At 35.8% G+C, this 15,929-nt stretch overlaps 1 protein-coding gene across 1 annotated transcript; it reads right to left on the minus strand.

Annotated features, from left to right (window-relative positions):
* Nucleotides 1-21: 21 nt before the first annotated feature.
* Nucleotides 22-12,287, minus strand: znf362b (zinc finger protein 362b). Its single transcript, XM_073822972.1, has 9 exons — nt 12,176-12,287; nt 8,194-8,260; nt 7,552-7,798; nt 5,605-5,709; nt 5,193-5,514; nt 4,881-5,105; nt 4,722-4,800; nt 3,122-3,280; nt 22-3,020 (listed from the first exon to the last, which is right to left on the minus strand). Exons 2-9 carry the CDS (start codon nt 8,254-8,256, stop codon nt 2,904-2,906), a joined length of 1,317 nt encoding a protein of 438 aa, XP_073679073.1. The 5' UTR covers nt 8,257-8,260; nt 12,176-12,287; the 3' UTR covers nt 22-2,903.
* Between the last annotated feature and the right edge of the window lie 3,642 nt (nt 12,288-15,929).

The raw sequence follows: 15,929 nt of genomic DNA on the forward strand, positions 1-15,929 counted from the left end.
TTAAAAAATGAATACAAAGGCTCAGGTATAACAGTCTGAATTTAATAAACAAGATAGAGATACAAAGTGTTCTTGACATTGATATTTTCTTAATTCACCTATCAGTCTTGTCTGTGCATATTAAACAAAATCTTTATATGGACCCACAATGCAAGACGAAGGAAAACGTGAATTCTTTCGGAACGTACATAACAATGTCTTACGTAATACATGTTAACAGTTAATTAATAACGATTACTGTGTTCCATGCGGAAAAAAGGCTTAAGAAAACCGAATACTGAAAAACGTCGACATGAAAGGAAGGGAGAAAGAGAAAGAAACCGGTCTTTCAGCGATGATAAAATTAAGGCGTACACATAAAAATGACAAGGATGCCTATAAAAATGATCAGTACTTACAGAAAAACAAATATTAAGTTGAAGTATACTAAACAGATACAAAAATGAACAAAGTACAGTATCTAAACCTTGCAATTTGCACTATTAATGAATACAGGGTATATTTTATAGCAAATGTACACGTCTTACTGATTTAAAGTGGATTTGAGACTGAACAAGCCAGGATTATACTGTAATGTAATAATCTATTCCCGGAAATGAGCTGAGGTTTTGTAGAAAGCACCAAGTACATCCTCATCAAACTGTTGTTATCTAAAATTGTGACATTGATTAGTCACATTCCCATATATTAAAGTAAAAAAAAAAACAGTTTGACCCAGTAAACCATTACTGTGTAACAAATCACCTAAACTGTGTATATATAATGACTATTATATATATTTTGGGGAATTCTGAGAGCATTTGAGAGCAACAGCTTGGTCCTTTGCAAACAGACAGACAAAACGTTTCCTAAATATACATGAATTGAAAACAAGCTTAACAAATGACTGGTATAAATAACCACGAAAATAAATGAATGTTGCTAGAGCTGCAGTGTTGTGGCCTGTTGAAATCACAAACGGCAAGTATGATCACGTGTGATCAAATCTGGCTAGAATAATTCAATAGACCATGTGTGCTTAAACTCAATGAGAACTTTTTATACCTCTGCCCACTACTGTTAAAAATGTTTTATCAGCTTGTATGCTGGTTTGCTTGTCAGAGCAAATATATACTGTATAAAAAAACAACCAAACAAACAAAATAAACAGTTAAACATATCAGATTTACAGAGTTTTTTAGTTTTGGATAAACTTATGTAACAGAAACGCACTGGTGGAAATAAACACAGCTACATTCAAAATTAGCTTTTTTGACTTTCTTAATACATGATTACTGACATTTTGGTATACGAAGTTCGAATTTGACAAATAAGAAATTCAAAAGAGGCCACTGCTATTAGATTACATCAAAATCTATAAAAAAGAAAAACTTGTGAACACTTTCCATCGGTGTAACTTAACATCCCAAGGTGCTTTTGCATCGCTTGTGTCGGGAAGAATAGAGGGAATGAACACTTAACCGAGTTTAGAGGTCACGCTACACCCTAAATGTGTGATTCAGATAACAACACTGAATCTGTGTGACACTTTTTGAGTTACATCATGACAAAAATCCATTTAATGGATATTATCATCATGCAATTATGCCATTTAATTTAAAAATGACAAAAAGGACACTTTTTTCCTTAAAATACTGTGATTGGAAGGGATTTGCATTGCACACAAAAAGGTAAAACATCTATGATGTAAATAACACAAGTCATATTTTAGAGAGTGTTGACACTCTTACTGTATGTTAGTGGGGGATTTCTTGGAATTCCTTCACCTTTGAGAGTACAAAATACTCAGGCAACGATCGTGCTTATAAAATCCACAAAACTGACTTTACCGCAGCTTTCCCACAGCATGCAGAACTCGAAACGTATTGTAACTTTCATTTCTCACCATGACCTAAAACCCCTTGTAAAAGGATAATAGAAATTAAAGTGGAAGAAGTGTCACATCCACGGTAAAATAAAACACAAAATCCTGGTAAAACTAAGTTTAAACTCTCATAGCTGCCCAAAGCGAGAAGCTGCTCCCATTCTGAAAAGATTCATTCGACTTTGAGCCAAAACCACAAGGCTGAAAAAGTGCTTAAAGAGTATCTTTGGAAGTCTCCCTTACACACCTTTGAACAAAATGCTAAAGGATTCACTTCCAGAATGAAAATTTTCAGATAATTTGCTCACCCCCATGTCGGTTTTCATTGAATCAAAAAAAAATTAAGGTTTTTGAGGAAAATAGTCCAGGATTTTCTCCATATAGTGGACTTCAATGGTGATCAATGGTTTGAAGATCCAAATTGGAGTTTCAATGTAGCTTCAAAGAGCTCTACACGATCCCAGCTGAGGAAAATGGGTCTTATCAAGTAACATTATTCGTAATTTTCTAAAAGAAAAACTAAAAATGTACACTTTTTAACCACAAATGATCATGTAGAGCCTTTTGAAGCTGCATTGAAACTGTATTTTGGACCTTCAACTCATTGGCTCCCACTAAAGTCCACTATATGAAGAAAAATCCTGGAATGTTTTCCTCAAAAAGCGTAATTTCTTTTCAACTGAAGAAAGAAAGACATGAACATCTTGACATGGAGGTGAGTATATTATGAAATTTGTATTCTGGATGTGAACTAATCCTTTAAAATGATCACAACTGTGACATTCTGTTTTTGGAATAATCAATTAAAATCCTTTAGACTGGTGTCTGGAGTTGAATCGAACCATTCAGTTCAGACAGCAGTTGTTGAGTCTGTGGCCTGTAGGCTTAAGATCACTAAGATCTAAAGGGACAGAAACAAAATCAGACTCAAATGTCCTCCGAGGTCTCTTAAACACTTGCGCTCTTGTTTTTTTCCCAACGGAAGACCATTGTGTGAACAAAATACCTTTGAATGGAAGAGAAACATGAGGGAGGAAGATCAAATAAGTGAAATGCGTATGGGGATGCTGGGAGATTCTGTTCTCTGTGGGGAATGGTGGCTGACCAGATGCTCCACCACGGTGTGTTTGGACATGTGCTTCATAAGGTAGGTCTCCTGCAAAAAAAAAAAAGAAAAGAAAAGAAAAAGATGATGTTATAATATGACAAAAGAAGAATGTCCATTGTTTTCGTAGGTTGAGGTGGACTGATACTCACTGAGGTGTATGCGCGACCGCACATGCTGCAACAGTACGATTTAGCGTTCTTGATGGCATGTGCGGAGAGATGGATCTGTAAGGAAGCTGAGTCTGTGTATGCGCGGTAGCAGTTCGGACACTTGTATGGCTTGTCTTTGTTATGTTGTCTCTGGTGAGACTGAACAGGAAAAGAAAAGAGGAAGTAAGTTTAACACCTAATAAGACTAATAAAATACTGTGCACATACTGTATACATAACTCATTCTTGTTTAAAAGTTTGGGATCGGTAAGATTGTTTTATTATATTTTTTAAAAGTAGTGTTTTATGCTCACCAAGGCTGCATTTATTTGAGTACAGCAAAACACTACTACTTTGAAAAATCATTAGAGTTTAAAATAAGTGTTTTCTATTTTTATATAACTTATTCCTGTGATGGCAAAACTTCATTTTTAGCATAATTACTCAAGTCACATGATCCTTCAGAAATCATTCTAATATGCTAATAAGCAGCGATTGCGCTGTTGGCTTGTGCCCTTCATCGCTGCTTGCAGCTATATTTTGTTTTTACTAACTCTTTTTATTATTATTAATGCTGCCAAAAATGTTATTGAGCCCAGACTTGATTGCATTGTGCATATATTTTTTTTTAATTTTAGAACTGTCATTTATTTATCACAATTATATAACAAAATTTTTATTCTGAACAATTTTACAGAGAATTAAGACTTGTATGGCTTAATATAATGTAAATGATGTCTCTTATTAAAATATGTAGTAGAAAACCTATGAAAGATTTACATTATTTAAAAAATCCACATCGTTTGACACATGTTTTGGACTATGGGGGGCACCTTTATTTTAATGTCGTCAAATGGTTGCACTCTGTGAGCTACTGGCGTTACCGGTTACTGGTTGTTATTTTTACTGCAACACAACTCAGAAAATAATATACTGATACACAGCTACTGAACTATTTCCCACAAGAAGTCTAAACGCCCTGGATATCGAGTGAAATCTGTGCTGAAAAACTCCTTCAGTTGCTGTGGCATCATGACAAGCGTCGGCATGTTTACATCCTGTCAGGATAACATCTAGCGTTTCTTGTCTCTGCCAGTTGTAAGCTCTTTCAGTAGCTGTGGTCTACTAAAAGCCTCAAAGGCATCAGGGCTAAAGTGGAGAGAACAAAGACGCTGGTCTTTAGGAAGTTTTATTAGTCCACAGGCATCTACCCATTCTTTTCCTCTCTTCTTATCGCTAGGAAAGCAGTGAAGAAGACAAGGCATCGCTCCTCTCGTTGCCCTTCAAATAACAACCAAAAGCCACACAACGTGGCATCGTACCAGTAGTTCATTTTCTGAGTTGTGTTGTGGTAAAAATAGCAACAGGTAGCGCCAGTAGCTCACCGAGTACAACCATTTCAAGTAATTGAAATAATGGCACCCCCATAGTCCAAAATATGTATAAAACAATGTGATTTTGTAAAATAACGTAAATCTTTCATGGGATTTCTACTACATATTCGGTAAGAGACATCATTTATATTTTACATATTAGGCCATACAAGTCTTAATACCCAGGGTTCCCTTTAAATATATATATAAAAAATTTGTTTTGTCACCTGTAGGTTTGAGAGTTGTGTGAATGCCTTTTCGCATCCTGGTTGGGCACATTTATATGGTCTGTCACCAGTATGAATCCTTAAAAACAAATACATTTATGTTAACATTCTGCCAAACTCTAGTTTTCTGTTGTACATGCACTAAAAGCTTCTGCTAACCTGGTGTGCTGCTGGAGGTGTGATAACTGGCGGAAGGAGTTCTCACAATAGGAGCAGTGGTAGGGCTTAATGCCTAAGTGAATGCGTAAGTGCTGTGCTAGGTATGAGGCGTTGGCGAACGACTTTGAACAGTGAGGGCACTTGTGGGGTTTGGCCTCCGTGTGGGACTTGGAATGAATCTGCATCTCTGACTTGTTTAAAAAAGTGAGGGGACACACTTTACACCTGTGTGAAATGGAAAAATGCAATAGTTGGTTAGTGAAATTTAATACAGGGCACAAATGATATGATTTATTACTAAAAGTGCCAAACCTGTATGTTTTTCCCTCTTTGGCGATGGTAACCGCCTGGTCAGGGCCTGAGGCCAGAAGCGGGTAGGGCACCACCAGCAAAGGGCCGGTGTTGTTCTCTGCTTTAATCTTCTTGCGGCCCCGTGGAGCTTTGGGCTGTGGTCCCAGCATCCCCACCAGACCGCCACTTTTCACATGCTCCATGCCAGGACCACTGGCCAGGCCGGAAATGGTGTTTAAGGAAGGTGCGCCACCCAAACGGTTTTGGCTGCTAGACGTCGGGGTTGTGGGAGTTATAGCTTCAGAGGTGTTGTGGCTTTCTGTGCGGGATGACAGCGTGAGACCTGTTTTTGAAAATCAGAAAGGTTTTTACAACTTGTCTATATCACAAGGTAACAAAATATCTCTTCTGTTTATGAATGCACGTCTTTCACCTGAGCGATGGTTTGCTCTTGAGACTTGGTCCACTGCTTGTCGCATATGCCAGTCTTCCCATAATCCCTTTGCTTTCACCGTAGACTTGTCATCTATATTCAGCTCTGAAATTATGTAAAAATAAAAGCATGTATTATTTCAAAAACATATCACTCTCATGTCGTTCCAAACCCCGTAAGACCTTTGTTCAATATCAGAACACAAATTAAGATATTTTGGATGAAATCCGAGAGCTTTCTGACCCTGCATAGACAGCAATGCAACTGACACGGTCAAGAACCAAAAAGGTAGTAAGGACATCATTAAAATAGTCCATGTGGCATCTGTTGTTCAACCATAATTTTATAAAGCTACGAGAACACTTTTTGTGCACAAAGAATGCCTTTATTGACTTTTTTCAAAACTATTTCATCAATCTCCTTACTATCTTGCTGGAGCTTAAACGTGTCAATTACGTTGCTGTCTATTGAGGGTCAGAAAGCTCTTGGATTTCTTCAAAAATATCATAATAAGCTCTTGGATTTCTTTGTTTTTAAGATGAACGAAGGTCTTACAGGTTTGGAACGACATGAGGGTGAGTAATTAATGATCGAATTATTTCAACTATCCCTTTAATGAATAGAAACTGTCATGTGGTGTAACCGCATTAAGTAAAAAGTAATAATATTAAGTAGTTCTTGTTTTACGAATGTCAATGTTATTACAAATGCACTATTATTAATTAATAATTAAAAAATAGCATCATATTTTTGGGGAGTCACACCACATGACCATAATGTTTTGTTTTGCATATTGGTTGGAGCGCATAACTTCATTGGTTGCACCACAGGATTTTATGAAATATTAACAAGCAGTAAGCAGTTTTGTTAAAATGTTTTTTTAATAAATAAATAAAGTAATAATAATAGAAATAATAATAATTAATATATTGCTAAAAATACATTTGTTTCATTTGTTTTAACAGGATATTGTGTATTATAAATTCCACCACAATATGTATTAGGGTTTTCATTACAAGAATTTAAAATTTTAATGAGACTTTTTCATGATTATGATATTAGGATAATTATAGGTAATGCTTTATTTTACAGTGTCCTTGTTACATGTCCTTACTATAGTAATAACAGTAAATTGCATGATTACATGCAATAACCCTATTTCTACCTCTAATCCCAAGTACATGTTGTTAATTAATACTACTTAAATTAAAAATATAATTACACTGGTAGAACATTGAAAAGATGTATTAAATCTGTGGTCACAGTTTATATTTTAAAGTCAAATTCTCATTATTAACAAACTATTAAAGCGATTGCTAACTAAAAAATGACATTTCTGTCATTATTAACTCACCCTCATGTTGTTTCAAACCGGTAAGACCTTTGTTCATCTTCAGAACACAAATTAAGATATTTTTGATGAAATCCAAGCTTTCTGACCCTGCATAGACCAGAAGACAACTGACACGTTCAAGGACCTCGTTAAAATAGTCCATGTGGCATCAGTGGTTCAACCGTAATGTTATGAAGCTATGAGAATACTTTTTGTGTGCAAAAAACTAAACAAAATAACTTTATTTCACAATGTCTTAACAAAATCCTTTCTACCTTTCTGGGTCTTGAACGTGGTAGCTAAATTGCTGTCTGTGCAGGGTCAGAAAGCTCTGATTTAATCAAAAATATCTTAATTTGTTTAAAGTTAGTGAGGTAGTTGTTTAATTTAGAAATATGGAATATGGTTATGCAGAATAAGGCATTAAAATGTGCGTTGTAAGTACTAAAATAAAATAATACTGGTCCTTAAAATAAAGTGTTACCAAAGGACAAAAACTCGCTTTGTTGACCCACATAATACATTACTACATGTAATACCAAATGAACAGTGCATAATGGCAAAGTATTACATGTGAATTTCATTTTGGTGACACACAGAAGGGCTATCGGTACCTGCGATGGTGCTGGATACCGGGCGGGCGTGCAGGGCGATGTCGGGCTGAGAGGAGTTGTGGGCCTGAAGACCCGGCACCTGCTGCAGCTTGGGGATAGACATCACATGTTGCCCAACATCTGAAGGTGGAGAGGCCACCAGCAGAGTCTGCTGAGATGAAACAGTGGTGGGCGGCAAATGCGGAGGTCTAATTTTCTCTGCCATCAGTTGCTCTTTGATCTTGTCGATAAGAACCAGGTTATCCAGCTGTAAAAGTCAATGGTTAGGTCTGACAGGGGGCATGGACATCATGTGACGTGAGACACTAAACCAAACCGAGCAAAGAAAGGGAGAAAATCTGGGGGGGAAACTCATAGGAAGGTTTCAGTGCTCGCTTTGGCGAACCACATTGGTATGTACAGATTTGCAAACGTGCTTACTGTCATGCTTTCTTACGTTCAAACGATTGTTAAATGCCACACAGTTTCGCTCTGTAATAAGTGGCACAGTATGTAAAAACGACTCTTTTGAGGGACGTTTCCATGTATTGATAAACACTATGTCATTTGTTCAGTTTTCAGTAAATTAAAGAGAGACAGTCATAAATGGTCAGTAGAAAGCTACTCATATGTCAAATTAACTATTACGATAATAATACTCACTTGACCAGGCATAGAGGGAGGTGGTGGCCAAAAATATGGATTATTGAATCGAGGCTCTGCCATCTTTCTAATAAAACAGAATAAAGGTCAAATTCATATTTAGCAGATTAAAATCACACACAGGCCTAGTTATAAACATATTTCAAAGCTAAATCTCAGTGTTCATAAGCCACATTAAAGCTAGTTATGAATTAAACCAATTTCTTACAAATAACATATAGACCTTTTTCCTGAGTAAACGATGAGCGCCGCCATTACGAATTCTAACGTCAGATTGAATGCTTTTCTCTTCCGGTTTCCATAGGAACCCATTCAAATAGCGTCCATCTCTTTTTAATGTAGCTAACGTCCGCTGCTTCATGTCATCTACACACTCATTAAAGTGAGGCACTGACAAATGACGGTCATTGCGACATTGCCAAGTGATGGCGCTATGGAGCCATGTTCTTTTTAAAAACATTTTAATAGGTTTAACATTAGTTTATTAGCTCGGAATATACCCTAATTTGACTAGAAACAATGCAGACCGGAAATGCAAAACATTCTTTCAGTTAAGAGTTGGACTTACTTCCGTGTTCAGGAAAAACGTCTATATAGTTGAAGTCAAAAGTTTACATACACCTTGCAGAATCTGCACATTTTTAATTATTTTTTACCAAAATAAGAGGGATCATACAAAATGCATCTTATTTTTTTAATTTAGTACTTACCTAAATAAGGTATTTTACATAAAAGATGTTTACATATAACCTACATGAGAAAATAGTGGTTGAATTTATAAAAGTTACCTTGTTCAAAAGTTTACATCCCTTTGATTCTTAATACTGAGTTGTTACCTGAATGATCCACAGCTGTTTTTTGTTTTTGTTTTTGTTTTTGGTTCTCTGTGATAGTTGTTCATAGTTGTTCAGTTGTTCACGGGCAGTTTAACTGTTCATGTCAAACAAGGGACTCATGAACTATCACTGAACAACAAAAAAAAACACAGCTGTGGATCATTCAGGTAAGAACACAGTATTAAGAATCAAGTGTATGATTTTTTTTTTCAAAATGTAACTATTATTTTTTCTTCTGTCATGTGAAATATCTTATTCAGGTCAGTACTAAATAAAAAATGACATGCATTTTGTATGATCCCTCTTATTTTGGTAAAATTAACATTTTGCAGATTCTGCAAGGTGTATGAAAACTTTTGACTTCAACTGTAAATAAATCAGACAGTGTAATGCAGTATTTATAATATAAAAAGTACATTTTAGTAAATGCAGACCTAAAACTTCAGGTCTCAGTTTCTTATTGTTTTCAATCACACATCTACAACAATTTATTGAAACGGTAATTGAGGAATATTCCACACAGCTATGCATCAATGCTTGTTTCAGTTGTTCTCACAATAGATGAGTCATTTTAACTGACATATCATAGTGTAGTTTCTGTAGTTCCCCCAAAATAACAATTAGATTGTCATCATTGTCATGTCATGCCAACCTTGCATGTCTTTCTGTCTTTCTTTCCTTCCCCTAATTCGTTTTCCATATAAATGAATAGTGACTCAGGCCTTTTGTGGTTTATTTCACAGAAGAAATAAAGTCACGAGTTTGGACCAGTATGAGGTTGAGTAAATTATGGCATAAGTTCTATTTTGGTCTGATCTTTAATTAATGGTTTTCCAAAACACTGCTTTAGATGAGCAACTTGGTTCCTGTACACACATTTACTATGTTATTTTCTGCCAAATGCTAACATTTTTACTACTCTAAAATAAAAAACAGAATAGAAAAGCTTTCTTTTTGTCATTAAAGGGTTAGTTCACCCAAAAATGAAAATTAGCCCATTATTTACTCCCATTATGCCCTCCAGGCATCCTAGGTGTATTTGACTTTCTTCTTTCAGACGAATCCCATCGGAGTTATATAAAAAATTATTCTGTCTCTCCCAAGCTTTATATTGGCAATGAATGGGTGTTTCCTTTTAACAGTCCAAAATAAGTCCAATAAAGTGCATCCATCCATAACAGAAAGTGTCTCACACTGCTCCAGGAGGTGAAAAAAGGTCTCCTGTAGCGAATCAATGCGTATTTGTAAAAAAAATACCCATATTTAAAACTTAATAATAATCACTTTAATCTAGCTTGCGCAAGCTGTCATACACGAAAGCTGTTCTGGGCGGATGACGTAGGGGTGTCGGTGTGTCTCCTCTTTGCTTATATCGAACTCCTGCGACATTTTTCTTGACAAATCCTCATTTTGTACTTCTAATTCGTAACCTTTGTTTTGATCTCTCCACTGTGAATCCGCCACTTCTAAATTTTTATATTTTTCTTACAAAACCGCATCGATTTGCTACAGGAGACCTTTATTCACCCCACGGAGCTGTGTGAGGCACATTTTATTATGGATGGATGCACTTTATTGGACTGTTAAAAGGAAACACCCATTCATTGCCATTATAAAGCTTGGGAGAGCCAAAACAATTTTTAATATAACTCCAATTGGATTCGTCTGAAAGAAGGAAGTCACATACACCTAGGTAAATAATGGGCTAATTTTTATTTTTGGGTGAACTAACTCTAATCATTTTGTTGTTTTCAAATGGTGGTCAACAGCAAGTTAACAATAACTTTAGTAACTAAGGCATTTTGACAGAAACTGCTTAATAATGTCAAAAATTAACTTTTTCTTTAAGAATGGGCAACATTTGTTCCCAGGAATTGAAATTTAAATAAATTCTAAATTATCTATAAAATTAAATAAAGCAACATCTGCTATCCACCTTTTTATCTGTAAGAGTGGGTGTGGCCAGTTGTAAATTTTTGGCTTCTGGTCTCAATTGCATCCAGCTATTTATAGCTGTACAAAACAGCTGGTTTTGCTGGTTGATATTGCAAATTGGTGTGTCTTACCATGTTATTTTAACATATTATCTTAATTATGAACACACTGGTTTGTAGTGCAACAGTTTTACAGTTTACTGCACGTTGTTATTCTTCTCGTTTTTTTCCTGTAGCGGCTAATGAACCAAAGTTTCACCTATAGGCTTACTTCTGTGTTGAAGAAAAAGGTGGATACATTTAACATATATTTATATTTAGCCAATTTCTGACCTAATGGTTACTATGGTGTTTGGTTTGTTTGTTACTAATGACTTAGAGTCATCATCAGCACAAGTGTCAAGAAAATTGTAATATTTGCCAAGTGACTCAAGTTTGACTTAAGTGAGTAAACATCAGTATTTAAGACATTCCATTAACATCTGAAAGGACGTAACCGAACAAAAAAAACAAACTGATCCGTATTATCTAAAGTACAAAAATCCTGACGCCTCTTTAGAGGAAAACAACAGTCAGAAAACTTTTGTGATTTCCCCATACAGCAGCAGCACAACACTGCTATCTCTCATCTCTACTGATCATCACCCAGAGCCTCCGATTCATTCCTGCACAGTTTCACCAAAAACATTCCGGACAAAAGAAAAAAACAAAAATGGCAGCCTGTTATATTTTCATAAGGACGCCATATTCTGCAGAGCCCAAAAATGCACACTCGACTCGGTCCATTTGTTCTAAAGGGAAAACCCGATCGACCAACGAGATGTTTGTGGTTATGTGTGTGTGTTTGTTTATGAAGAATAGCACCTTTGAATTGCCCGGCCCCCCTTGAAAAAAAACTGACACTTCCGACAATCATGCCGTGCAAAAAATGTCTTACAATTGGCGAAACGCTGCGCACGCCTGTGCAATTTTACAACATCTGCCGCCCCGATCGCTTTATAACAGCGTTATAGCGAATGCACACTGAAAGCACATGCATGCACAATGCATTCAAATATTGCCATTTATAATGTTATATTTCGCTTTGTGCAACCTGTGGTAGATCAAAGGCGATAAATCGCGCCCGTCGAACAGTTATCTGTCGTACAATGCAGAAATGTGCACAATAGCTCAGTGCGGGAAAAAGGAAAAAGACGCCATGAGCGCACAAACCTTTTATATCGATGTCAGAGTGTTTTTCCTCGCAGGAGAGGCTTTAATAAAGCACAGAAGAGGCTGGATGTTCTCTATGCGCCTCCAGACAGCACAGCTTCCGGGTCAGCCTGACTGTTCACTTCTGGGTGCTGTACACCAAAATCTCTCGTTTTAGCTGGCACACATGAGGCTTTTTTATCTCGCATAGATACGCTATGATTGCGTTTTGGCTTAAGTAATTGGTCTGTGCACTGTGCTACTATTAATAACAAATAATAGGTATTTTAGGGAGTCTTTCCCATGCAAAATGTCATATAGTATAGTAATCATATAGATTTACTTTATTTACAGTTCCAATAATAACAGAATAGAGGCATATAAGAGAAGAGACAAAATTGAAGCTTTTCCATGCAAAATTTAATATAATAACCTGATTTATTATACTAACTCCTGCTATAAAAGTAGCTACACTTCCAGTCAAAAGTTTTTGAACTGTAAAATGTTTAATGTTTTTTTTTAAATGTCTCTTCTGTTCACCAAGTCTGCATTTATTTGATCTAAAATACAGCAAAAAAAAAACTTTCCATTTTGAAATATTTTTACTATTTAAAATAACTGTTTTCGATTTTAATGTTTTAAAATGTAAATTATTCCTGTGATTTCAAAGCAGAATTTTTAGCATCATTACTCCAGTCACACGATCCTTCAGAAATATTCTTATTTGCCGCTCAAAAAACATTATTATTATTATTATCATGTTGAAAACAGCTCAGTAAATTGTTTTCAGGATTTCTTTGATGAATAGAAAGTTCAGAAGAACAGCATTTATCTAAAATAGAAATCCTTGCTAAATGTTTCTATAATTTCTTTGCCTAAAATTTATATATATATATATATATATATATATATATATATATATACACTGTAAAACCCGACAAGTTACGGTAACTCAAACCGTTTTAGGAAACTGATTGCCTTAAACCATTTAAGTTTGGTAAAACCCAAAATTGAGTACTATAAACTCATATACATTGAGTTTAATTAACTTATTCTTTTTAACATTAGCTTAGGCAATTATTTGAGTTAACTCAACTTTAAAAATGTAAGTTTATTCCACTCAGTCAGTTTGAATTCAGGTAACAAATCCAACTAAGTCTTATCAACTTTTTGCTACTTGAATGGTTTGAGGAAACCGATTGCCTTAGATGGTTTAAGTTCATCAAACTCAAAGCAATAAAGTTACATAAGACGTACCAAAAACACTGGTAATAATGACAGAACAGGTGGGTTTTCTTAAGTATTTATTGAAATACAACAAATGTTTTAAAGCATAAATAAAAATAATTGATCTGTTTAGTTAAAAAAATAACATTTACGCTATCTTATCAGACTTTTCACCAAATAAGCAAAGACAGCAAAAACAAGGAAATGTTTAACAAAATTCCTTTTTAAAATACTAATTATAATTGATGATATTAAAAATAATAACAATAAATGATATGAAACACAGTTGATCAATTTTAAAATAAAATATTAAAAAAAAGGTTTTCCTTAAATTTTGTATAGAAAGTACTGTTAATCTTAAGTATGTATACTATAAGGGAATACATTAGTGCAAAAAAAAAAAACCCGTACACTGAGCCAAGACTTGGCAGACATCATCTTCAGATACAATCAAAACATCCAAGTCAAAATTATTTATACAATGCTTTTTACAATACAAGTTGTGTCAAAGCAACTTTACATTACTGCAGTGACCATTTGATCTGGATACAGACTAGACCTGGTGGCTACAGCAACCTCAGAATAAGAAAGAAACAGACTAATATTAACATACACGCAAAAGTTCCATGTTGCCACAAAGTCAGATTGGAGAGGACTCATCTGGTTCTCGTGGTCTTGTGTCGATGGCCGTCTAGGTGATGAGGTCTTCAATGATGATCTGTCTCTGGGGCTCATCTAGTTGACGTGGTCTCTGCTGACATTCCATTGGGTTTAAGAATAATGTTCCCTCTTCCTCCTTAACAGTGATGGTGACAGCTGCCATCTGCACCTGATCAGGCTCCTGTTTTCTAAATGCAGTAAAAGTTTTGTTAGTGTACGTCACCAAATATCATCATATCTAAACAAATCAGACATATTTACATTTTCATAAATTACAATAAAGGTGTGAAGGATCGGGAAAGTGTTTATTCAATAAGGTATGTACACAATTTAAAACAAAAAACCTGTAGTACTTTAATTTTCACATCACAACTTCCAGAGTTGTTTATCAGCAGGATTTTCAGATGTGAATATCAGCTAAATGTTTTAGAGATTTAATTTAATTTAATTTACATAAACTCATTTTACTAATTTACTATTTAATTTGACAATCTAAGGTTCTTTATTACAGAACAGAGAGAAAAAGTGATAGTTCACCCAAAAATGAGAATTACTTACTCTAATGTTGTTCTAAGCCCGTATTCCAATTTAAACCCTGTGGCTCGTGACGATACATTGAGGTTTGAGACACAAAACTATCGGTCTGTACAAAAAACTGAACAGTATTTATATTATTATTTACCTTTGATCGATCGCAACGTTCTACTGTCCTCACAACAGCCGGCGCGTGATGCGTCAACGTGATCTGCCATAGTAGATGCACGCACGGAAGCGGTCTGTCATGTGTACACATCACTCATTGTTTACATAGTGCATAGTGGCTACTCAAAATGATAATTACTTGTGCTTATCCTGATTCTGGCAATTGATTAAAAACTAAAAGATTACGTTTTCTTGTGCAAACCCATCTGGGAGTGTTGACTTTTCACCGACTACAATCGCCAGAGCACGTTGACGCACCATGCACCGGTTGTTGTGAACACACTCCATACAGCGGAGAGTTCCGGTGGATCAGAGGTAAATAATGATATAAATTAGGGATGTTAACCGATGACCGTTTGACCGGTGGTTGACCGTATCAACGTTAACCGGTCAAAGTTGTCGGTAGTCGGTTAAAAAAAAAGTGCCGGTGCGTCTTTTACGCATTCTGAAGGTGCCTGTTTTATGCATTGGTTTTATCATGTTGCAGTCTATTAGGCAACATTCCGCATAAGATGGGCTTAGATTTGGAAATACATTACATCTACATTTCAGTGGTAACCGATAAGGTGATGATGATCATCATCTTTCTTTATTATGGTTAGCACTGTTACCTCAACTAAAGCGGCGTCTCTTCGGAGCTGTCATTTTCTTAAATGAGCCGTGGCAATGTTTCAAATGAGCTTCTAACCTAGACAAACGCCTTTATTTTCAAAGCGATCACTTTGTACCCAAACCATTTGAAACTAAGGAGCCATTTGTCCTACGATTACATACAACAAGCTCTTCGGCGCCGCGTTTGCGGGACTCCTGTTTCGCGCTGTCTGGGATTTTAAAAAAGTGACGTGAGTGGCAGTCTGTGTGTGCGGGAGGCAGAGCGGCAGAGAGATGCGACAGAGTTGCGAAATTGCAGGCGCGGCTCGAAATGGCTGTTATTTCAAATAGCGTACCATATTTTAAACTAATCGGTTAACCGGTTTCAACCGGCTAATGAGGCTCGGTGGTCGGTCAAGAAATTTTTTAGTTTTCGCCATCCCTAATATAAATACTATTAAGTTTCTTGCACAAGACAGACTGTTTTGTGTCTCAAGATCTCAATGTATCACCACGGGCCGCAGGGTTTAATTGGGTTTTGTCTGTGTATGTTTTTTTTCCCTCAAAGATTTGGTAACTATTGACTGCCATTATA

Source organism: Garra rufa, chromosome 18, assembly GCF_049309525.1.
Source record: "Garra rufa chromosome 18, GarRuf1.0, whole genome shotgun sequence".
Taxonomy (NCBI): Eukaryota; Metazoa; Chordata; class Actinopteri; order Cypriniformes; family Cyprinidae; genus Garra; species Garra rufa.

Coding starts and splice junctions, on each gene's coding strand:
- znf362b (XM_073822972.1), bottom strand. CDS start 8,256: ATGGCAGAGCCTCGATTCAATAATCCATATTTTTGGCCACCACCTCCC. Junction 7,799..8,193: donor CTCCCTCTATGCCTGGTCAA/GTGAGTATTATT, acceptor TGACTTTTACAG/CTGGATAACCTGGTTCTTAT. Junction 3,281..4,721: donor CACAACTCTCAAACCTACAG/GTGACAAAACAA, acceptor TTTCCTGTTCAG/TCTCACCAGAGACAACATAA.